Below are 23904 nucleotides of genomic sequence, written 5' to 3'. Positions count from 1 at the left end.
TCATCATTTCTTTTTCTGCTGTGGAAAGCAACAGTGATAGCGCTTGTGTCTCCACGTTGCAGTTATCCTGATGGGTAGCAGTCTCCATATGAGCCTGTTGTGAAACTTGGGCGGGGATGCTGCTGATAAGCATCACTTCTCAGCACCTGTCAGCGTGTGCTCTGACAGCACCCGAGTAACTCGGGGATGAGCTGTGCAGGGTCACCAACGCCAAATGTTTGCTCTGCCATCACCTGGAGTTTCCTCAGTGCTTTCACCACTCATGGAGCACCCAGGGCTGCTGCAGAGCAGTACTAAAGCTGTTGGCTGTCAGATGAGATTTCGGAAGTCTCCAGTGGGTGACTGATGCCAGGGTGGCTGTTTTGGAGCCAAGCACATGGGGGCTGGCTTGAAGGAAAAGGGTACCATGCCAGCGGACTGGTATCCTTTGAGATTCGGTGTCCACACGCCCGGCAGCCTGTCCTTTGCTTTTCTCCTTCCTCTGTGTCATAGAAAGATAAAGTGGTTTGAGTTGGAAGGGACCTTAAAGATCATCTTGTTCCAATCCCCCTGCCACGGGCAGGGACACCTTCCACTGGACCAGGTTTCTCCAAGGCCCATCCAACCTGCCCTTGAACTCTTCCACGGATGGGGCATCCACAACCTCTCTGGGCAACCTGTTCCAGTGCTTCACCACCCTCACAGTGAAGAACTTCTTCCTTACATCTAATCTAAATCTGCCCTCTTTTAGCTGAGAGCCATTACCCCTTGTCCTTCCACTAAATGACCTTGTAAAAACTCCCTCCCCATCTTCCTTGCAGCCCCCTTTAGGTACTGGAAGGCTGCTCTACGGTCTCCCAGGAGCCTTCTTTTCTCCAGGCTGAACAACCCCAACTCTTTCAGCCTATCTTCATAGCAGAGGTGCTCCAGCCCCCTCATCATCTTTGTGTCCCTCCTCTGGACTCAGTCCAACAGGTCCATGTCCTTCTTCTGTTGGGGGTCCCAGAGCTGAATGCAGTTCTGTAGGTGGGGTCTCACCAGAGCAGAGTAGAGGGGCAGAATCCCCTCCCTCAACCTGCTGGCCATGCTTCTTTTGATGTCGCCCAGGATACAGTTGGCTTTCTGGGCTGCAAGCACACATTGCTGTGTCATGCTGAGCTTCTTGTCAACCAACACCCCCAAGTTCTTCTCCACAGGGCTGTTCTCAATCTGTTCTCCACCTAGCCCGTATCTGTGCTTGGGATCGTCCCAACCCATGTTTAGGACCTTGCACTTGGCCTTGTTGAACTTCATGAGGTTCTCACAAGGCCCACCTCACAAGGTCCCTCTGGATGGCATCCCTTCCCTCTAGTGTGTCGAATGCACCACACAGCTTGGTGTCATCAGCAGACTTGCTGAGGGTGCCCTCCATCCCACTGTCCGTGTCGCTAGCAAAGATGTTAAACAGCGCTGGTCCCAATACTGACCCCTGAGGAATGTCACTTGTCACTGTTCTCCACAACTCTTTGAGTGTCACGATCTAGCCAATTCCACCCACTGAGTGGTCCATCTGTCACATCCATGTCTCTCCAATTTAGCAACAAGGATGTGATGTAGGACACTGTCAAATGGACTTTGCACAAGTCCAGGAGGATGACATCAGTTGCTCTTTCCTTATTCACCAACGCTGTAACCCTGTTATAGAAGGCCACCAAATTTGTCAGGCACAATTTGCCCTTAGTGGAACCATGTTGGCTCTCACCAGTCACCTCCTCATTTTCCATGTGCTTTAGCATAGTTTCCAGGAGGATCTGCTCCATGGTCTTGCCAGGTACAGAGGTGAGACTGACTGGCCTGTAGTTCTGCGTGTCTTCCTTTTTTCCCTTTTCAAAAATGGGAGTTATTTTTCCCCCTTTCCAATCAGTGGGAACCTCCTCCGACTGCCATGACTTCTCAAATATGATGGATAGTGGCTTAGCCACTTCATCCGCCAGTTGCCTCAGGATCCGTGGATGCATTTCGTCAGGCCCCATGGACTTGTGCACCTTCAGGTTCCTTAGATGGTCTCGAACCTAATCTTCTCCTACACTGGGCAGTTCTTCATTCTTCCAGTCCCTACCTTTGCCTTCTGTGACTTGGGCGGTGTGGCTGGAGCACTTGCTGGTGAAGACTGAGGCAAAAAAGTCACAGAGTACCTCAGCCTTCTCCATATCCCAGGTAATCAGGTCTCCTGTCTCCTTCTGGAGAAGGCCCATGTTTTCCCTAGTCTTCCTTTTATCACCAATGTACCTATAGAAGCTTTTCTCGTTGCCCTTGATGTCTCTGGCCAGATTTAATTTTATCAGGCTTTAGCTTTCCTAACCTGATCCGTGGCTGCTCGGACAGTTTCTCCGTATTCCTCCCAGGCTACCAGTCCTTGCTTCCACCCTTTGTAAGGCTTCCTTTTTGTGTTTGAGTTTGACCAGGAGCTCCTTGTTCATCCACACAGGCCTCCTGGCATTTTTGCCTGACTTCGTCTTTGTTGGGATGCATTGCTCCTGAGCATGAAGGAGGTGAGCCTTGAATATTAACCAGCTTTCTTGGGCCCCTCTTCTCTCCAGGGCTTTATCCCATGGTAGTCTACCAAGGAGGTCTCTAAAGAGGCCAAAGTCTGCTCTCCTGAAGTCCATGGTAGTGAGCTTGCTGTGCGCCCTCCTCGCTGCCTTAAGGATCTTGATCTCTACCATTTGATGGTCACTGCAGCCAAGGCTGCCCTTGGGCTTCACATTTCCCACCAGCCCTGCCTTGTTGTTGAGAAGAAGGTCCAGCATAGAAGCTCTCCTTGTTGGCCCTTCCATCACTTGGAGAAGGAAGTTGTCATCAATGCATTCCAGGAACCTCCAGGATTGCTTATGCCAACAGATACCGAGGTGGCTGAAGCCTCCCATGAGGACCAGGGCTTGTGAACACGAGGTTGCTCCTATGCGTCTATAGAGGGCCTCATCTGCTCAGTCTTCCTGGTCGGGTGGCCTGGAGCAGTCCCTTCCACATGATTCACTGAGCGGGGAGGGGGTACGCTCTGCTGCATTGAACTTGCACTGGGGCAGCTGGAGGATAGAAAGAGGAGCACACAGGGAAATAACGGTGGATGGGATGAAACCGTTCTGCCCTTGCTCACCAGGGCAGAAGCACTCTCAGTCACATCCAGACGGGACCACGCTTCCCAGACAGCAGCAGTTACGGGTAGTTGGCCTTTCTTACTCTGGACACCATGACACAGCATCACCTCAAGGTTCAGCAGAGCAATGCAGCAGGAGGCAGCAGCTCTCTAGTGACTTTCTGACAGCTAGAGATCAGAAGCAGGCCTGCATTTTGCATGAGGCAAGTGGGAAGGTGCTGCCTGTTATTAATGCAATTTCCCTGACCTCAGCCCTCCCCAAGCAGCTGGTCTCTCTGCTGCGTGTTGGTCTCTGTCCACCTTGGTTGGAGCCTCTAAGAGGACTGGGCAACCACTGCTGCAGGCTGACTCGGGAAAATCCAGGGGAGGGGGATGAAAATGCGTATTTCTGCAAAGGCAAATGGGATTCATCTAAATAATACGGCTAAAAACTCCGTTACATGATTTCATCAGTGACAGAGAACACGTGCAATGAGAGACAGAAGTCTTGCTCAATTCTTAATTGCTCTCCTTACCTTGTTTTTTGTAATAATCTTGAGACAAACTATTGGCATAGGGATTGAAATACTCTCCTTTATAGTGTTGCAGCGTAGAGAAATCATCACTGTTGATTACCATGTGTGGTTTTCTTCTAAGGATGAAGAATATTCATCTTTAGGATAATCTCTCTGTTCTCTTTAATAACTATGGCATTTATTTTGTTAAGTAACTTATTTATTGCTAACTTAATAGCAAGGGAACATCATGTGGTAGCTCTTAAGTCTGCACTATAGTAAAATCTAGGCAAAACGGACAGCATTTATCTGTACTCTTCTACTTGTATTTGTATCCTTCATGGTTTTTAACCTATTTTAAAAGATTTTTTGCAGCCTGTGCACTTATGCTGTATGTATGGGTATTACATTTAATTTCTTTATTGCTTTGTTTAGTGGAGGAGCGGAATTTTGTAGAGATGCACAGATGGCCTTCCAATTTGTACCTGAAGCAGCTTGCTGATTACAGGAACTACGTCCACTCTCAGAAATGCCATTGCACAGTAATGTAAGAAGACTGAACATGCGCAGAGCTCATCTCGACTGGAAAATCTCAGACTGGGAATTAGACAGAGTATAAAAATCATGCAAAGAGCAAAAGCAGATACTGATCTCCCCTAGAACGCTGTATGCCATGCTGTAGTGCACTTACTAACATTCCTTGCTTTGGTAATAAATCACTCTACTTTTTTTTTGCTTGAAGCATTGGGAAATGTATCATGAAAATTTCTTTCAAGCACAAGGATTTCACACCCATGGGGATTAAACACAGTATGGGACTGTGTCATGACTGTCGACTGTTCTCCCTTCTAACTCCTTTGCTGTTTGTTTTGTTGGTTTTCGTGATTTTTTTTTTTTTTGGATGCTAAACCACCACCTGTGGAAAGCAGATATTTTTGTAAATCTGTGTAGAATAGGAGCACAGCGGCAGTGCAGGGAAGCTGAGAAGCCAACTCCTAAGTTCTTTAAATATCTCAGGATGCAAAAATTTACTGCAGCATCTGCTGGTTTGCAAAGTAAATAGTAGGCTTAAGAAGCATTTTAGTTACTATTCATTTTCTATTGCAAGTTAACTCTGTAGTTCCTTTTACTGAGACTCTTACAGTCGTATGAGTGGATATTTTAATTCCAGATGAATGCCTATGCACCACTATCTTCCCTAGTGCCTCACAAACATCTAAAAATTGAAATTACTTTTCCTCCCAGTAAACAGGAGAAGAAAGTCTGTTTTAACACTCCGTAGAACACCTTTGTTAGTGTGGTCATACTGTGTTTTCCCCCCTGAGGAAAACAGGCAGGGAGAGCTAAGTCAACTCAGAGCATATCCGTACGGTACTGGTGGGGACAGGGAGGACAGGGAAGGAGCTTGACAGCCATTTGTAGGTTTTGTGGGGGAAAACTCACTGGCACGAGTGACTTTTTTGGGAAAAGAGGGTCTTGTAATCCTATGTCTCCCCTGGCAGCTGACAGCATAAATGTTGGATGTGCTGGTTGTGGAGGGAGGTGACCCTCATGGGTATGCCAGTCCTATGAGGAATGTCACCTTTTGTAACGAGACTTTGAGCTCGATCCTCCCCAGTGGGGACTCGCTTTAAATTGAGTTATCATCATATGCTCATAAACTACACCATGTGAGACAAACCCGATTATCTTTTGTGTCTGCATGGATTCTTTTTCAGATAAAACAGATAAATCCTCAATATCATGACGAGGGTGACCCTTGCAGACACTGTTGAGAGTTTTCTTGACGTAAATTGTTCATTTGTCATGCCACGAACTGATATCCATGTAGTAATATTAATGACAAGATGAACCCAGCCTTTGCATAAGGCTATCTATCTGAGCATAGGTACTTTCCTGTAAATGAAATCTTGTCAAGGGACTAAACGCTTCATTATTATTTCTTGTACTTTTGGTTCTGCTTTGCCAGCTGCCTTGAATTTTGGTACGTAGTCTGAGCCTAGAAAGACAAAGAAAAGACACCGAAAAAAATTATTTAGTGTTTCCCCAATGTCCATAGTAGGCCATCTCAAATGTACCTGGAAACTGCAGCTGTGAGACAAAGGTGGAACAGTAAATTGCTGGAGCTGAATCTTTTTTTTTCTTCCAAGACTTGTTTTTGTATTTCAATATAGTTTTCTAGGTAAATTGTTCTTTTAAAATTCCATGCTAGAGTCATAGGGATTTTGGGGTATTTTTTTTTCTGTTGGTGTTTGGTATTTTGCGGAGGTTGAGAGGGTATTTTCTTTCCTATTTTTGAACACAAAAAGAAAAAGAAAAAAAAGGAAAAAACCAGCTTGTGACTCAGCTGGCTGCTGCAGGCTCAAAATTCTGATGTTAGTTTTATGTAGGAATGAGAATTCTTTTTTTCTTTTTTCCCCACTTTTCATCTGGAGATTCTGAAGTTCTTTAGAAGATGAGATATACTTATCTACATCTCACATATAAGGAGTCTGAAATATAGAGCATTACATTGCTTTTTCGAGATCACTAAAGAAAACTGAAAATGTTGAAGGAAAAAAATGAGTTAGAAAGTAGTATGTGTTGAACTTAAATGTGAATAAAAGGTCATTTCCTAGCATTGTAGTAGAAATTAAAAAATTTAAGTATCAGTTAACTGGATAGATACAAATAAAAGCTACAGGTTTTTGAAGCATAAAGTAATGAATAAAAATGAACATACAGTTGAACTACAGCTTGCCTGAACACCTGATAGCATCTTCAGTCACAGCATGTGCTTCAACCAGCAGCCAGCTCAATTATCAAAAGTATGGATTATATGCCTCATGCAGACTTTTTGTACAGAACCGATACAAAAGTTGTGTGAATGTTTGTCTGCCTTGCATGTAGTCCTACATTTTTAATACTTTGAAAGCTTTCCCAGGTTTTTTGCTAGAAGTTAGTCTCTTGCCAATAATTTAAGTATAGATAACAACAAAATACTATTTTTAACTTTATGTAAATGTTTTATAGACATTTAAAAATAGGCTTAACAGAAGTACAAACACTTTATAGCCAACCAAGAGAAATATTTTGCTATTATGTATTTTAGTCAGTGGAAACCACAGGTTTTATACAGAGACATCAGGCAGTGTAAAAATATTTATTATTTGTTCACAGATTAATGCATACTACTATTCAGACATTAAAACAGCATTCCATTTTACTGAGTATCCCATAATGCTGCCTGTATCAGGTACAATGTGCTGTCCTTCCAGACATAGCCCCTCTGATAAATTTAAATTCTTAGATGAATTCTTACTATAAATTCATACTTTTATTCTGTATGATGATTTTCTGTAGAAAGGTATTAATCTTAAAGCTATTTTTAAAACTCATACTTTAACATTCAGATATGTGACTGGAAGTAGACTGTGATGCTTGGTGAATTGCTGTCGGCAGTTTTGTTTAGTGGAGGCTTTAGGACCATATCCATCACGGACAGTCAGGAATAAGGGCAGTACTGAATTTGGTATTTATGAATAACTTTGTATGGTATAAAGTAAAAATTGTTATGGCATTAAAAAAACCCCTTTATACTATGGTATAAAGTAAAAATCAGGAATGATCTGAAAAAAAACCATTATTTAAGCAGGTGGTTTTGAAAAAAGTAAAATGTCTGAGGAGAAAGGCTTCCACTGGTCCTGGCATCTCCCACCCTCCCAGGGCATCAGCAGCTTTGCCATCAAAAAAGGAGGCTGGTGGCGAATTTGGGTGCCCTTAGGCAGGTCGTAGAGGGTTTAGGATTACAGCTTCAGAGTTAGGTTCAAGTGGATTTTCAACTCCCAAGTCCTTCATTAGAGCTAACTCTCAAAATCCACTTTTAGAAGACAATTTTTTGAATAATGGATACTTACTCACTGTATACTTACTGCTGTACCGATACATATGTATGCTTGTCCCAAGCTAGCGCTAAGCTTTATAGAGACTTACAAAGAAAGCTTTCTGCACTAATGATGTTCTCCTCACGATAGTTAAAAAACCTCTGCTATCATCCTTTAGGTCTTGGTGTATTTGATTTGGAAAACACTGTTAGAAGGAAGAAAAGCTATTTTATTAGGCATGTGCTGAAAATCCTGTATGTTTTTCTTTTAATATACCCTGACTAAATATATATGTTTTTAGGCTGAATATGTAAAACTTTGTTAGAAAATAAAAATTTTTCTCTAGTCAGTCTCATGTGATTGTTTACCCATGTGCATTAGAAGATCTGAGCATTACGCTGGAAATATTTTTTTGTAGCTTATTAGAATCATAGAATAGTTTGGGTTGGAAGGGACCTTTACAGGTCACCTAATCCAACCCCCCTGCAACGAGCAGGGACATCTCCAACTAGATCAGGTTGCTCAGAGCCCCGTCCAGACTGACCTTGAATGTTTCCAGGGATGGGGCATCCACAACTTCTCTGGGCAACCTGTGCCAGTGTCTCACCACCCTTCTTGTAAATTTTTTTCCTTATATCTAGTCTGAACCTACCCTCTTTTAGTTTAAAACCATCACCCCTTATCCTATCGCTACAGGCCCTGCTAAAAAGTTTGTCACCACCTCTCTTATAAGCCCCCTTTAAGTACTGAAAGGTTGCAACAAGGTCCCTGGACCCTTCTTTTCTCCAGGCTGAACAACCACAACTCTCTCACAGGAGAGCTGTTCCATCCCTCTGGCCATTTTGGTGCCCCTCCTCTGGACCTGCTCCAGCAGGTCCCTGTCTCTCCTGTGCTGAGGACCCCAGAGCTGGAGGCAGAACTGCAGGTGGGTCTCACCCGAGCGGAGCAGAGGGGCAGAATCCCCTCCCTCGACCTGCTGGCCACGCTGCTTTGGATGCAGCCCAGGATACGGTCGGCTTTCTGGGCTACAAGCGCACATTGCCGGCTTACATCCAACCTTTCATCCCCCAGTACTCCCAAGTCCTTCTCGGCAGGGCTGCTCTCAATCCCTTCATCCCCAGCCTGTATTGATACAGCGGGTTGCCCTGACCCAGGTGCAGGACTTGCACTTGGCTGTGTTGAACCTCAGGAGGTTCACGTGGGCCCACTTCTCCAGCTTGTTCAGATCCCCCTGGATGGCGTCCTGTCCCTCAGGTGTGTCAACCTCACCTTCAGCTTGGTGTCATCTGCAAACTTGCTGAGGGTTCACTCGATTCCACTGTCTGTGTCATTCGTGAAGACATTAAACAATACTGGTCCCACCACTCATCGCTCTCCAGCTGGACATTAAGCCATTGACCACTACCCTCTGGATGCAACTATCCGACCAATTCCTCATCCACCAAACAGTCCATCCATCAAATCCATTTCCCTCCAATTTAGAAAGAAGAATGTTGAGGGGGACTGTGTCAAAGGTCTTACGGAATTCCAGATAGATGATATCCATGGCTCTTCCCTTTTCCACTGGTGCAGTCACTCCATTATAGAAGGCCACTAGGTTGGTCAGGCAAGACTTGTCCTTGGTGAAGCCAGACTGGCTGTATTGAATCACCTCCCTGTTGTCCATGTGCCTTAGCAGAGCTTCTAGGAGGATCCGTTCCATGGTCTTCTCAGGCACAGAGGTGAGGCTGACTGGTCAGTAGTTCCCAGTGTCCTCTTTTCTACCCTTTGTAAAAATGGGTGCAATGTTTCCCTTTCTCCAGTCACTGGGGACTTCACCTGACTGCTACAACTTTTCAAATATCATAGAGTGGCTTGACAGCTACATCAGCCAGTTCCCTCAGGACTCTGGGTTAAACTTCATCATGTCCTGTAGACTTAGGTATGTTCAGGTTCCTCAGGTGGTCATGAACTTGATCTTCTCTTACAGTGGGAGGCACTTTGCTCCCCCGTCTCTATCTTGCAGGCCATCCACTCAAGGGGTGCGGGAAGCAAGGTTGCCAGTGAAGACTGAGGCAAATAATTTGTTGAGTACCTCAGTCTTCTTGTCCATTGTTACCAGTTTGACAATCACGTTCATAAAGGCAGGTACACTTTCTTTGACCTTCCTTTTCTGGCTGACATTCCTGTAGAAGCCCTTCCTACTATTCTTTGCATCCCTCGCCAAGTTCAGCTCCAGCTGCTCCTTGGCCTTCCTGAACCCATCCCTACACAACTGGGCAGCATCCCTATACTCTTCCCAAGATATTTGTCCCTGTTGCACTTCCTTCTTGCCTTTTAGTTAGACCAGCAGATCTTGACTCCTCCATGCTGGTCTCTTGCCTTCTTTTCGTGGTTTCTTACACCTGGGGATTGAGAGTTCTTACACTCTATGGGAAGTGTGCTTAAAGATCTGCCAGCTCTGTTCTGCTCCCTTGATCCTGAGGGCAGTTTCCCAGGGGACACTGTTGACTAACCCCCTGAACAGCTGAAGTTTGTTTTTGTAAAATTCAGGGTCTTGACTTGACCCTTTGCCTGACCCATAACCCTCAGTACTGCAAACTCCATGAGTGCGTGATCCCTGCAGGGGATCCCTCCAGGCTGCCTCCAATCTTGATGTCACCACTCAGCTGACTTGCATTGGTGACCCTCAGATCCAGTATCTGATCCCCTCTGGTAGGGCTGTCTGTTACCTGGATTAAGAAGTTATTGACAATGTTCTCCAGAAGTCTCCTGGATTGCCTACAGCTCATCATGCTACTTTTCCAGCAGATGTTGATGTGGTTGAAGTCCCCTAGCAGGACAAGAGCCTGCAAGTGCAATGCCTCCTGTAGCTGGAGTAAGAAGGCTTCATCAATAGGCTCCCTTTGATTGGACAGCCTGTAATAGACACAAACCTCAGGGTTCCCTTTGTTGCCTCAATCTCTAATTCTTCAACCTGCTCGTGGCTATTCTTCAGACACAACTATTGATACTCTATCCATTCCTTGACATGACATAGAGGGCTACCCTTCCACCCCTGAGCAACCTGGTCTAGTGGAAGGTGTCCCTGCCCATGGCAGGGGGATTAGAACGAGATGATCTTTAAGGTCCCTTCCAACACAAACCACTCTATCTTTCTATGACACAGAGGAAGGAGAAAAGCAAAGGATAGGCTGCCGGGCGTGTGGACACCGAATCTCAAAGGATACCAGTCCGCTGGCATGGTACCCTTTTCCTTCAAGCCAGCCCCCATGTGCTTGGCTCCAAAACAGCCACCCTGGCATCAGTCACCCACTGGAGACTTCCAAAATCTCATCTGACAGCCAACAGCTTTAGTACTGCTCTGCAGCAGCCCTGGGTGCTCCATGAGTGGTGAAAGCACTGAGGAAACTCCAGGTGATGGCAGAGCAAACATTTGGCGTTGGTGACCCTGCACAGCTCATCCCCGAGTTACTCGGGTGCTGTCAGAGCACACGCTGACAGGTGCTGAGAAGTGATGCTTATCAGCAGCATCCCCGCCCAGGTTTCACAACAGGCTCATATGGAGACTGCTACCCATCAGGATAACTGCAACGTGGAGACACAAGCGCTATCACTGTTGCTTTCCACAGCAGAAAAAGAAATGATGAATAAGCTAGATTGCCAGACTGGTAACCCACTGGGGAACTGGAAAACGGGTAAGTAGATGTGCCTAGATTGAGCCCTGCGGGGACGCTAAGTCAGAAGGGTCTCTCTGCTCTCCTGCCTCACCAAGGGGAAGCCAGAGGCAGCTCCCACCTTCACCAAACAGAAGGGACAACCTGATTCCTGCAGCTTCAGGAGAACCTCGGGGTGGTTGAGACCAAAGCCCCGTAGCGAGAAGGTGCCGCAAAGTGCTTTCAAGCACACCCTGTCACCTCAACCAGCAGGAAGGGAAGCAAAGGAAGCCTGCTGTGGACCAAACACACGGGTGGGTGGGGGACACCTGCCAGCACGGTTGCCCTGCTCTCCCACGTTTAACCCAGACCTGGCTATACCAAATGGACAGTTCAGAAGGGGCACAGATGGGCCACCGGAAGACAAATTCCAGGTCCAAAGAAAGCAAGGAGGACGGAGCTCTCCTTCCTTTGCTCATAATGATTACAAAGTTGTCCATCATCACAAACACACGTACGAGCCTTGCAGATGGCAAAGACCTTTAACGTACTTTGGACAAGCAGAGCTTTGGCTCACTGATACCCGGTATTTGGATCCCCTCCTGGAATACCCTGGCCCCATACTGACGGTCTGAATATGAACTACGGATCAAAGAGATGCACCCATCGGGATCACCTTCCTCAGGGCGGTGAAAACTCCCATAGGCAATGAGGAAAACTTTCTACAGCTACATGTTGGGAAACAGATGTACTGCTTGGGAAAATAAGTATCAGTTCCCTGGAAGAACCTGGGTTTCTTTACTTGAATGGGCATTAGTTATTTGATTTCTTGAGATCTGCTGGAGAGTACGGCAAGGGTCCTATTTTCTTCAAAGAAAACCCCAGCCCTTGAAGAGCAGGTATTGGGCGTGACTCATTACCTCAATTCAAACGTACAAACTAAACAAAAATTATATACGTAAGGTGGAGGGGCTGACGTAAGATGACCAAACTGTCCCAGTTGCTCCAGTTGTGGGTGGGAACCTGGCCATCAGTACAGAACCAAAAGCCAAGGGGATGCAGTTGCGGGCTACGCTGCTCTTCACGTGTCGCGTGCTGGTCCCACGGGAGGGTGGTGCAGCACCCAGCTCAAACAGACTCCGGACCGGGCTGGACCGTGTGGCCTAAAGAAGTCCCCATCGCCTTCTCATGCAGAAGTAGTACTGTCCAGTACCTCGCTTCGGATTTAAGCAGAACTGAGAAACACGTCTTGTTGTAGAAGTAATTGATACGTTACCTGAAAGGTCTTGAAATTCAGGCTTTTGACTGAAGATGAGGTAGTTCGTGGCAATGAAATGAAGCAGCCAAGTCGAAAGGCAATCAGAATTGTGAAACTGCAAGAAGAAAGGAAACAGAAAAGACACTTAATGCTATCGTGTCTAACAGACAGCTACGCCTCGCTTGTCAAAATATTTCAGATTTCCCTGTCAACATACATAGCAGTTTACTGCAAAAAGTTTCGACTGCAGGAGGTAACGAAGGAAAAGTCATTGATGGAAATATGTAAACAGACGGAGACCGAAGAACGAACGATAAAACTCCCTCTCTGCGGGGTGCCACCTAACCCCTGGGCCTCCTTTGGTCATGAATCTTGGAAATGCTTGTCTTCTGCAGAGAAGCAGAATTGGAGGAAAAGGAAAGTAAGGAGCATGGCAGGCTGGCTTTGTCGTCTCCTCTCTCTCCACGAAATCCTGTTTGTTCAAGACAACATCCTGCCTGAGACTTGTAAACGATTCAGGTTTTATTTTCCTCTTCTGTTTTCCAAACCTCTCTTTACTGTCTCTCTTTCTCTCTCGTCAGCCGCTAGAATTGTCTTCTCCTGCTTCGTACGTATTTCCCTCGATATTCTATCAGGTTAGGTCTCCTTTGCCGCTTGCGTATCGTACAATTTCTTTTTGAGTGAAAGGGCAAGTAGTGCTTCATCACCTGCCTGAAAGACATCTTTTCTGGCAGAAGCTGCAATTCAGCTGAACTGCCCCAACGTGTCCATGACGAAGGAATTCGCGCAGATCATCGATCGGCAGCGCGTTCCGCAATAAAAGGCTGAAGGCCGTATTTTAGCCAGCCTTGTGCCGCTAGATAGCCCTCGTCAACAGATTGGGGGTCGGTGTTTGTCCTTGGGAAGGGAAATCATTCAGGCAGTAAAAGCCTTATCAGTTAAACAAACCCCACTAATCGGAGTCGACATGTATAGCCTTAGTTGCTACACACAACACGTACCTTGGCTTTTTTGAGCAAGCTAACAATGCTGAGACTTGTGGATGCCAGTTCGCGGCTAGGCATGCTCTGAAGCTGCGTGATAATGTAAAGCTCACAAATATGCTGGAGTCTCATTACTTGGTACATCTCTGCACAGATCAAGAGAGACATAGCTTGGAGAATACTGGCTGAAAAACAAGAAAACATAAGTTACATGTAATTTGCCTTTTTGACAAGATGAGCAAAGCCATTTTTCGCCCAGTCACCTTTCAAACAGCGGACACAAAATCAACCCGCTGTGGATCACCTTATTTCCTTTTCATTATATCATTATAAGTTTGCTACATTGCTCACTTTTTGCCGATAAACTACTTGATTAACAGGAGAAGAGAAGTTACTACTTTTCAGGAGGTAAGTGTCATAAATTGTTATCAAAATCCTGCATCTTGAAGATGGCAAGTCAAGTGCTGCTGGTCTATTTAAAGTAAGTGATGACTAATAAGAGGATCTAGCTTTCCTTTCAGAAAAGAACATCTGCGATACATGTACAAGACACTACAGCAAAAAGGCCAAAAAGAAGATGGAGCAACTCTATTTTTGAAAGAAATATGGTATGGTGTTTGCATATATAAACTGCGGGGCAAGGAAAAGTTAGGCGGACTGAAAAAGAGAAACATACGGAAAACCTAAGAATGAGGTAGAATTATTTGAAAAGAAAACAGAGGCAAAAATACATATCACAACATCATTCTTTCATTATATCAAAGGGAAGTTATCTGTATTTAAACCCTATTTCTTATTTAGCGTGTATACTTTCTTCCCATTAAAAAAGACAAAGGTTAAGACACAACGAATACTCTAGCTCAATTTTTCTTGCCAAATATGCCAGTGGACATACTTTTTATTCTGGGTTTACATACAAATAAGGTATTCATGCGTACAAATAAGATATTCCTGCAATTTAACCTCGTTTATATTAAACTTAGTAAAATATATGCTCAACAAAATGACAATTTTGAAATAAAACCCAGAATTAAGATTAGAAAGCAGTATTACTGTGATGTAGAGCGAAAATTCCAAACATTGTAATGGACCAGAAATGCAATTCCACAGTGTTTTGAGTCTTGCTGTGTCAGCACAAAACAAATACAACATTTTAGTTGTGGTATTTGTTCTGCCTGCTTTTGATTCTAAACGGAACTAGGCCTTAAGCCTCACTGTTTCTAAGAGTATTAGTATGGGACATATAACTAGTGATTAGAGATTGCTTTAGATGTGATTATAGAATGCAGGTGCTTATAAAACAATATGCATAAGCTGCTTATTTGTCATATGTGTAGCCCCCACCATGGCTGGCTTAAAACCCAGTCAAGCTGAATCAACAGAAGGATCATATATCTTACACCTAAGACATTGGAGTAATTGATTAACGTTAGAACAAGATAAATTAATAGAATAGCCTGAGTGATTTTAGGAAATTCAAAGGTGATTTTTCATGTGTAAGAAGAAAAGTGATTGTGGTGACCAAAGACCTTCTGCCTATGAGCACTAACTTCAGAAGAACCAGGACAAGACAATAAGAGTCAGTCAAGACAGGAAAATGTATTGGGCTTTTGTAACCACTGGAGAATAGAGAACTGAGAGTTCGTGGAAAAACACCAAGAACACCAAGAACTTCTTTTGACAAATCATCAATTGTGTATTGTTTTGTAAAATCATATATACATAGAAGGCGTTTTTGAGTTATTTTTTGCCATTCACTGAGGTGGTGGCCCAACTAATAAATAAAGCAAACCTAGAGAAAACCATGACTGAAAATCCTTTAACATTGATTTTACTTGAATAAGAGTGATTTATTTCTTTATTGCACAACATGAACAAGTTCTCTTTCTTGAGACATTCTACATTAACAAGAATGGCATTTTTCAATGACATAAATGCTGCTACTTTACTCCCTATCAATGCCCCACTGCAGAAAAATGAGTAACAGAAATACGTGTATTTTAAAATTTTCTTACCTGGGCAGCAGGAGTCGGTATAAAGGTACTCTAGAAAGGAGAGGAAAGTGTCTTTGGATACCCCATACACTGGAACCAGAACACTATTTGCTTCTAGATAATTACCATTAAACATAGCTGCCATTACCTCACAGCGAGCTACCAGAACTGCTCTGTGGGCTGGTACAGTTGCACCTGCAGGACGTGATGATGATTTTACATAACCAGAGAGATCTTGATTTTAAAGCTCGTATTATTTTAGAAGGCCTCCACCTCACTGAACATGACTGAAGTGTTTCAAAGTAGCACTATCCAATAGATAACTAATAGCACACTCTCTTTATACCAGTCAAGATGTTTACATCTGCCTAGTAGCCACCAGCAAACAAGAAGAAATACCAAATTTGTTACGACAACCTGCTCCCAGCTCCAGGTGCTCCAAATAGGGGAAACTTGTATCAGTCAGAAACAGGCTTTCCACTAGCCAAAAATCTGACAGCACTGTAGTTACGCCAGTTAACACTAACTGAACCTCTGGCCCATTGCATAAATAGGCAGTGTTGTGAATTATTATGCAAATCAGTAATCTGTGTTCGCCAGTAACCCCATTGGTAATAAATGGGGGTTCTGTAAGTCAAACTTCCACATAACTGCACAAAGCAAAGAAAGGCAAATTATCCCAGATAACATTCCTTGAAATCCTTCAAGTAAGTGTGATGTTAACCAGATGAAGTATTTTGCCTAGGTGAATTTCCTGATGGCTGTCTTATGAAAAGAATGCTGATAAATTTTTTCCAGAAATTTTTCCATTCTGTAATATTTGCAAGTGAATCAAATGCTTTACTACAGCATTTGGAAGAGCTGATAAGGTTACCGGCCGAGGGTGGTAGAGGTCGTACAGGCTCTTAAGGAAAACATTGACAGGCTGAGCTACCAGCCCTGGCACTCGGACTTCTGCAGAGTCCAGCCAAGCTCCACAGTCCTGTGTGCAAGAAAGTGCAAAACAAGTGCCAGACAGCAGAGCAACCAAAGACAGGATGAGAGCTTACAGCCGGATGGAAATGATTTAATCAAAATTACAATAAACAGAACAATTGACAGGAAAGATAAATATACCGTAAATGCTACTATAGAACTTACTGTCTTAATTTCCTCCTTAACCACAACCCTGCCAACTACCTAATTCCTTGAAGACATTTGGCACTTTATCATTTCTGTTCTATTTCTGTTCACCTGTGCTTCTGCTTCCAAATTGCCTAAGCTGAATACAAAACGTGTATGTTTCTATATAGAGAGAACGTGTGTGAATTGTATTATATATTCACACACATAACATGAGCAATACACGATGCAAACCTGATGTAAGATATGCATGCAGTTTTGTATATGCACGTAATTAGATATTTAGCTACCACTACTTAGGAGGTTCGGTCACGTTATGAGTCTTTACGAAGACCCAATGGCTCCCATTTGCAATGGCTCCCAAGTACTTTGTAAGCTAGAAAGCTAGGTGTGCTCCCCCGCCCCCCCCCCCCCCCCGCCTTAATTTCCCCTGTCCAGCCGTTTTGGGGAGGAAGGCGGGGGGTGATGTTCTGCCGCAGGTTCAGGGGGCACAGGCAGAGCACGGGGGGCTGCGGGACCGAGGTCACCGTGTGATGGGCAGTTACAGAGAACTAAGATAACAAGATAGAGATACATTAAAAAGAAAAAAAAAAAACCCCAAAGAGTTCACGCTTTGCTTTTGATTTGACTTCTCCGTGGAAGCTGGGGGCAGGAGACGGCGCTGCAATAGGCGGACTGAGCGGTTTCCCTCGCCTGCTTCTGGGGCAACAACCGGCCGAGGCTGCCGGTGCCCGAGCAGGGCCCTGCCCCGGGCAAGAGGCGGCTGCGGGCTCCCCGGGAGCGCAGGTTCATCCAGGCAACAGGTCTCTGCTGCCCGCCCTCCGCCGCGGTCGCATCCCGCAGCATCCCGCTCTCCAGCGCTCGCACCAGCCCGCGGCCACCTTCACCTCTGGCGAGAGGACGTGAAGCGGCCGTCCTGACCGGGTCACCGCTAATACCCGCTACGCACAGGTACGAGGAGTGACGCAAGAGGCGAGACGGGCAAGGAACGCTGCGAGAGGGCCACGGCATCCCCGAGGTCCCCGCGCGCTTTTCCCTTGGTCGCCCCTGCCGGGGTGGCCTGACAGTGCCCCGACCGCACGAGGGGTGGCAGAAGGCCTGCCAAACCCCGCTGGAGACACAGAAGGTCCCGGTTATTTCCCAAGCCTGGACAATCGTCACGCGAGGTTTCTGGGAAAATGGTTTTCACAAAGTCTGGTTGGAATTGCAGGAAGAGAGCGAGCCTGGGAACACGGCTGTGTCCGTGCTGCCTGCGTGTGAGCCGGCGGCAATCCAGCTAAAAGGAATGATCCACTACCATCCCAGCTGAAAGGAGTGCTCTCCTTGAGACACACAGGTGTTACTCCTGCCGCATCACTGGGAGGTCCAAATGGTGTTAGTTTTCCGGCCAACTGCTTATCGGAGGAACCGGGGGGGCAAGCGCAGAGCCTGGCTGGCTTTCTCAATGCTTCGCTTCACCGGAGAAGAGTTCTCCGGCGCTTGATGCCCATCTGCTGCCAATCCCAGCAAGCCCCGTCACACTGCAGATCCTGGGAAGCGCAACCTTTTCTTCCAAAGGTAAAATGACTCAGCATAACAGGCAGAGCGGCACCTGCTCCTAAGCCCGTGAACCAGTGCTGATCACTGTGCATCACCCGTAAATAATTCCTACGGATATGCAGCCTGTCCGTCCCTGTAAGCCCCGTTTCCAACCGGCATCCCAAGCATTGTCTCCCCTGCGGTGCAAAGGGAACATTACGGGAAACGAGCGCACAACTGTGGCGGCGTTGCTGGTTTTTCGACAGCTTATTCACCGAGCCCTCGTCAACTGCCGCAAAGAGCTCTCAGCTCTGCGCGTGGCTGTGTCGCTGGAAGTTGACGAGTTCGGTGGCATTTCCAAGAAAACGTATCCTCCGCGGTCCTTCTCCACACTTTTGCCCAGCTCTGGACCATGAATCTCCTTTTGCTGGGGAGAAAAGAGGAGAAGACCATTCTTTACTTTTATCAGCAGTCCTGTGCCTTCCCTCGGGCAGAAAGGGCTTAGGGAGGTGAACTCTCCGCTCAGATTTGCCAAGGTACTTGGGTCTTGCTTTGCTCAGCGGTGCGAGATGGAGCCACTCGGGCCCATTTTGGGGAGCGACCCGACACCTGGACCGGACTCACACCAGGTCGGCACCGCAGGACCTGCCTTGACAAGGCACCTCGTGGGCCTTGCGACCTGCCTTTCTTTAGTTGTCACTGGCACAGTGACCAAACCTCCCTTCTCTGATCCTCCTCCGTGGCCGTCTACGTGGAAATAAGCGTGACTGTCCCTCTGCTTGTTTTGGGGCACGGGCACGGCTTGAGGAGGGCTGTAGGAACAAACGGGCAGTGCGCCCGTAGGCGCGCTTTCCAAGGCAGGCATTGCTCAAAGCTCAAGAAACACTCGATGTAGAGAGAGCATTACCAGCGAGACTCAGCCTCATCTCTAAGGAAGTCCCATGCAGAGCAAAAAACTCCCTGACATATTCAACTCTTCTTTCAAGAGATACCTACTTTTTTTTTTTTTCCTGGGTTAGGGTAAATCAAGTGTGCAATCCGAGTTCTGATTACTTGCCCTCATTTTTACTGACGGCCTCTAAGACTGTGTTTATTTTTACTCACCGTTTTCTCTGCATGGGGGAAGACTTTGGCTGCTGACCCTCCCATTTGGCTTCCAAACTTCCAAAATATCATCCATTTCATTGAAACCAGCGCCCAAGGAAGTTAAAGATTAAGCACGCGTGTGAGCACACACGTGCAGGGCGGTCCTTGCGCAACCCGATAGAAATATTTAGACATTAGGTTTCCAGCGTTAGCTTCACGTCTCTAAATTTAGCATGCAAATACGCCATTACGCTGTTCCATATCTGCAGAAAACTTGCACAGACTTGGTTTATCAATGATTGGCAGAAAGGCTTACCTCGCTCAGGAGGAGAAGTTCATCCAAGCTGCGTCTCCAGCTACTTCACTCTGTTTCTGGCGATTGTGATCGTTCCTCCCACCAGCCTCTGCGCTTCAGCTGACGCACCCCCCCCCCCGAAACGCAGTCCTTCAAATGGGACGAAGTACAGGAGTCGCCGCTTTCCTGTCCTTTGGGGAAAACCAGTGTCAAATGAAGGTTTGATGAAATTGCTGGGGCTGAAATCAGCCATGGAAAAGAAGGAATTTGAAAAGCCGCTTGCAGAGTTGTTTTGTGCAGTGAGACGTTGGGGCTACCAGGGATGGTTTTGAAACAGTCCTGCAGGGATGACCGTGTTCACCAGGGCAGGGGGACGCAGATTCAGTCCTCTCCCTGCAATCTGCCTCCTCCTGGCTTTTAGGAGAGTATTTTGACTTTGTCTTAGAGGGAGCGTTTTGGCTGCCGGCGTGGTTCTTCCCTGAGGAATCCAATAGCGTTACGCCCACTTTCAAGCTTGGGTAGGATCAAGACCTGCACGCCTCTATGCCGAATACTATCAACGTTTTTACACGCAGTTTTGCACAGAGTTAGCGCTACACCTCTGCTTCCCTTTTTCCCCGCGCTGATGGTGCTTTTAACCCGTTCTCATAGCAGTGGTTTCCTCCAGAGGAAGAATACCTTCCCGTTTTGGCAAGAGGTGTAGCGGACCCTTTAGGAGGGCACCTGAAAGTAACGCCGGTAGCCCTGCTAGGGTTTCCCGAAAGGCTGGTTCCTCCGTGGCGGTAACACCCCGAAGAAGTAACTAGTGTAGAAGTGGGGTATGGCTGGAGAGCTGAGGAACGACCCTCGCACCACCCCATTGATGACAGACCCTGGAAATACACCCCGACTGACTCAATGCTCGTGACGGAACGAGAGCTCTGGGACAGCGCTCACCAAACGATCCCGCAGCCCCGCCAGCTCGGGAGGACCCCTACCCCACGGCGTGGCCGGGACCGTTTGGCACCACGAGCCAAAACTTCTTCTCGGTCACCCCACGCGGCCGTCCCACGGCGCGCGCCGGGAAGCCCACCCTGGCAGACCCGCGCCGCTCGGCATCGCCGCCACGACCTCGTGCGGGGGAGCCCTCCTGCACGCGGGGTTTCTCCGCCGCACCTGCGGGCTCTGGATGGGACTCCCCGGGGAGCCGCGTCCCGAGCCTCTCTCCCCTCCACCCTGCAGGTCTCTTCCCCTCGTCGACTCGCAGCCCCGCACGGTTCCCCTCCCGCGCCCACCCCTCGCGGCTGCTGCCCAGCACTCATCGCAGCGGGCAGGCGTCTGCAGACGCTTCGTCCGGGGCTGGGTTTAACCCTGGTGACGCCTGTCCTGGCACCGACCGGTCTGGTACCGCCAGCTAGGAGTAAAGCCTTCCCGCGGCTCTCGGCCGAGAGCGAGCTGCCGGCCTGGCGTCTGGAAGCACAGCCTGCAGTTTGAAACGCGTGGGCACCGCGGCCGGGAAGAACGAACTTCTGCCGCTGGATCGCAGTTCTTATTTTCTTGTCTCAGGGCGGGCACGGCAGCGTTTACAGGCGGAGGCTTGGAGCTCCGCGGAACTCCGCGCCGAGAGCCGATGCTACAGAGCACGACGTTTTGCTTACCGAGATTCAGCAGCACCCCTCTTGCGGCTCATTTCGTTTCAGCAGATACCGTCGAGCGTCCAGCCAGGGTCCGCGTGCCTCTATTACGTCTGACAGTTCAGCGAACAACGCGACGGGAAGAAACGCAGCGTTGGACCCAGGCAAGGAAGAACCAGCACATACAAGTAAGCAAGTGGGGTGCCCGTCACCTCCCACTCCCACCCTGCTGCCTTGCCTTCTCCGCCCCCCCACCCCGGCACAAAAGGGATTTTGGGCAGCAGCTGCCAATCCGCCTACACCGGGGACGCAGAAGGCGGGCTGTGGCCCCGAGGCACGGGGAGCGACGGGCACCGCAAAACCTCAGGGTGGCCCAGCTGGGCTTTGAGCTTTGGCTGGCTTTCCTTTCAGGATCTTTTCAAGGGTGAAAACACCAGCAGCTGGCTTTCCTTCTTCAGGAAGAGGAACGCTTGTGCCCAGAGCGGGACAACGTGCGGGAAATACGGCCTCAGCGTTCTTATCACTGCGGGCAGGATGACTTAGTTAGCTTCGGCCACTGCGCTGTCCCCGCACCAGTCACCTTCCAAGCCCGCGAGGTCGACGCGTGCAGACGTCAAGGGCACCCTTAGGCAGTGCCTACCCTTTGCTGCAGTTCCACGGTGGGCAGAGGGGGACTTCAGCCAGGTGACACCTATTCCGAGGGCAACGCACAGCGGCTAAAACGGCCTAGCAGAGAAGGTTCTCCGGGAGAAGCAGCTGGTCTCCAGACTCTTCTGCTTTCCTGGAAAGAGAGGAATGAAAAGTAATACCGAAAGTGGAGAGTGGGAGAAGCTACGCCGCCAGGGACTTTCTGTGGTGTAGCAAGCAGCTGGCCGGTGCCTGGCGAGCAGCTGTGGTGCGGAGGTGCCCCAAGAGCTGCCTGAACCCCGCTGCCTACATTCTCCTTTCTGAGGACGGCAAAGCAGTGGGGCGAGCTCAAAATGCCTTTTTTGTTTCCTTCTCCCGTGCTGACGCTGCGGAAAACCGCGTTTGGGAAGCCCCGTCTGGGGCAGGGGCAGAGCTCTTGCACGCACCTGTCACGCGCAACGCCGACTGAAGGGAGAAAAGGTAGCGTGGGCCCTGGAGCGGGTTTTCCCCTTCCAGACCCACGAAAATAAGAAGCTGAACTTCTTTATTCTCCTCCCGCTGGATTAAGCCTCGTCACTGTAAATAGCCAGGGTGCGAGCGGGCTGCTTACACCTGGCGAGCGGCCCAAGATCCTGGCGGGATTGCTCGCCTGCGCAGACCGGTCCTGGGCTCCCCAGCGCGAGAGAGACGTGGACAGACCGGGGCGAGGCCAGCAAAGGGCCACGCAGGTGGTGGAGGGATGGGAGCATCTGTCGTAGGCGGGGAGGCTGAGAGAGCTGGGGCTGCCCCGCCTGGGGAAGACGATGCTCGGGGGGGTCTCGCCCATGTGCAGAAAGACCTGATGGAGGGATGGAGACGACGGAGCCGGGCTCTTCCCAGTGGTGCCAGTGCCAGCACCGGCAGCAACAGGCCCAGATGGAGACGCAGGAGGCTCCGTCTAAACATAAGGAAAATGTTCCCCTTGTTTCAGTTGCGGAGGCTCCGTCCTTGGAGACATTCAAGCTCCAAGGGGACCCTGCCCTGAGCAACCGGCTCGAGCGGACCCTGCCCTGAGCAGGGGCTTGGGCCGGGTGATGTCCGGAGGTCTCTGTCGTCCCGTGCAAGTTAAACGGGTGGAAAACCCTGGGCACTCCCGGGCAATAAAGCAACTTAGTTCCAAAGCAAGCGGAGCAGGACCGAGCGCTTTGACAAAAGCTGAACTAAGTATTAGGCTGAGTCTGCCCGGCAGCGGTCTGATACGTTGCACACGGTCATTTGCCCCCCCTGTAATAAAGCAGCTTTATGTTGCTGAGGGGCTGGCAGGAGACGGGCTCTGCCCGGAGGAGGGATGCTGGAGACGGCCATCGTCCCGCCGAGCCTCTCGCTGGCGGTTGCAGCGTCGCTGCCAGGGCTCGACATCTGAAGTTTGGGGAAGGGTTCGTCCCTCCGGGGCCGGCTACCCGACTGCATCTCGTACGACTTTAAATCGCTGAGGGATTGCAGCCTTAAGGTTTTTCCCTCCGCCAAGCGTACAAAAGCGTGCTGACCTGTGTCATGCCATGCGTGGGTTGAATCCTTGTGATTCCACTAATATGTCCCCGAAATACGTTCTCAGCATAGTTGCCCTCAAGTGGCAGTTTTGGACTTTCTCTCAATGCTGGGATGGGTTCTCTGAACGCTTTTGGTCCTCAGGTCCTGTCGGGGCTGAAACGCCGACCCCCTGGGAACCGAGGCAAGGCGGAGTAGCGGTTGAGGCACTTTTGGAAACTGTCGGCAGGGAACGCCACCCGCCGTGGACGGCTTGCAGGTTGAAAGTCGTACACCCCAGACGGGTCGGGCTTGGGGATTTTCTTTGCGCTCCTGGCGTGGGAAGGCAGTACGGCGAAAGGGTGGGTGTCAGTTAGCTTCCCTGCGGGCGTCGGGATGTCCGCACTGTGCCCCCAGGGCGGTTTAGCATCCCGAACGGGGCAGGACGGGCACAACCCAACGAGCCTCAGGGCAGAGAGGCGGCAGCGGGAGCTCGGCCTCGGCCGGCGCGCCGGTTCGCGAGCCGCTCCTGCGAACCTCGTCCCAGAGCGCGGGCACTGACGCGACGCCCGACAGCTACCTGTCTTCCCGCTTTCATCCTGCAAAGCAGTACGAACGAACGGGTTTGGCAATCGGGATTTCCTGTAAAAGCAGGCAGAAAGTAAAAGTATCGCTGCCTTAAAACCCACGGGCTGGTGAAGAGCTTCCGTCCTCCTGGGGAGGAGTTTCCAGGGAGGAAGGCACTGTCCAGCTCATAAATACCTCGGGCTGAGATCGCTGCTGTCCCGCCTGCCT

At 48.6% G+C, this 23904-nt stretch overlaps 2 protein-coding genes across 2 annotated transcripts in view; one reads left to right on the top strand and one right to left on the bottom strand.

Annotated features, from left to right (window-relative positions):
* Positions 1–7759, top strand: part of LOC126036367 (rho-related BTB domain-containing protein 3-like) — a 34823-nt gene extending 27064 nt beyond the window's left edge. Inside the window, exon 12 of the mRNA XM_049796040.1 lies at positions 4045–7759. Within this exon, the coding sequence (XP_049651997.1) occupies positions 4045–4160 (116 nt within the window). The 3' untranslated portion in view covers positions 4161–7759. The remainder of the gene's footprint in view (positions 1–4044) is intronic.
* On the bottom strand, positions 5523–15502 carry LOC126035761 (rho-related BTB domain-containing protein 3-like). The gene is made up of 4 exons (XM_049794653.1): positions 15364–15502; positions 13367–13533; positions 12384–12480; positions 5523–5608 (listed from the first exon to the last, which is right to left on the bottom strand). The coding sequence occupies exons 1-4, from the start codon at positions 15485–15487 to the stop codon at positions 5523–5525; spliced, it is 474 nt and encodes a 157-aa protein (XP_049650610.1). The 5' UTR covers positions 15488–15502.
* Positions 15503–23904: the final 8402 nt, after the last annotated feature.

This window comes from Accipiter gentilis, chromosome Z, assembly GCF_929443795.1.
Source record: "Accipiter gentilis chromosome Z, bAccGen1.1, whole genome shotgun sequence".
Taxonomy (NCBI): domain Eukaryota; kingdom Metazoa; phylum Chordata; class Aves; order Accipitriformes; family Accipitridae; genus Astur; species Astur gentilis.
The sequence above is the reverse complement of the archived record's forward strand: the minus strand, read 5'-3'. Positions and strand labels throughout refer to the sequence as shown.

What these genes read in the sequence shown, in the direction of transcription:
- LOC126035761 (XM_049794653.1), bottom strand. Translation starts at nt 15,487, where the DNA reads ATGGCAGCTATGTTTAATGGTAATTATCTAGAAGCAAATAGTGTTCTG. An exon ending in TACCGACTCCTGCTGCCCAG is followed by an intron (nt 13,534 to 15,363) that starts GTAAGAAAATTT and finishes CTTGTTTTTCAG; the next exon opens with CCAGTATTCTCCAAGCTATG. An exon ending in GCTTGCTCAAAAAAGCCAAG is followed by an intron (nt 12,481 to 13,366) that starts GTACGTGTTGTG and finishes TTCTTCTTGCAG; the next exon opens with TTTCACAATTCTGATTGCCT.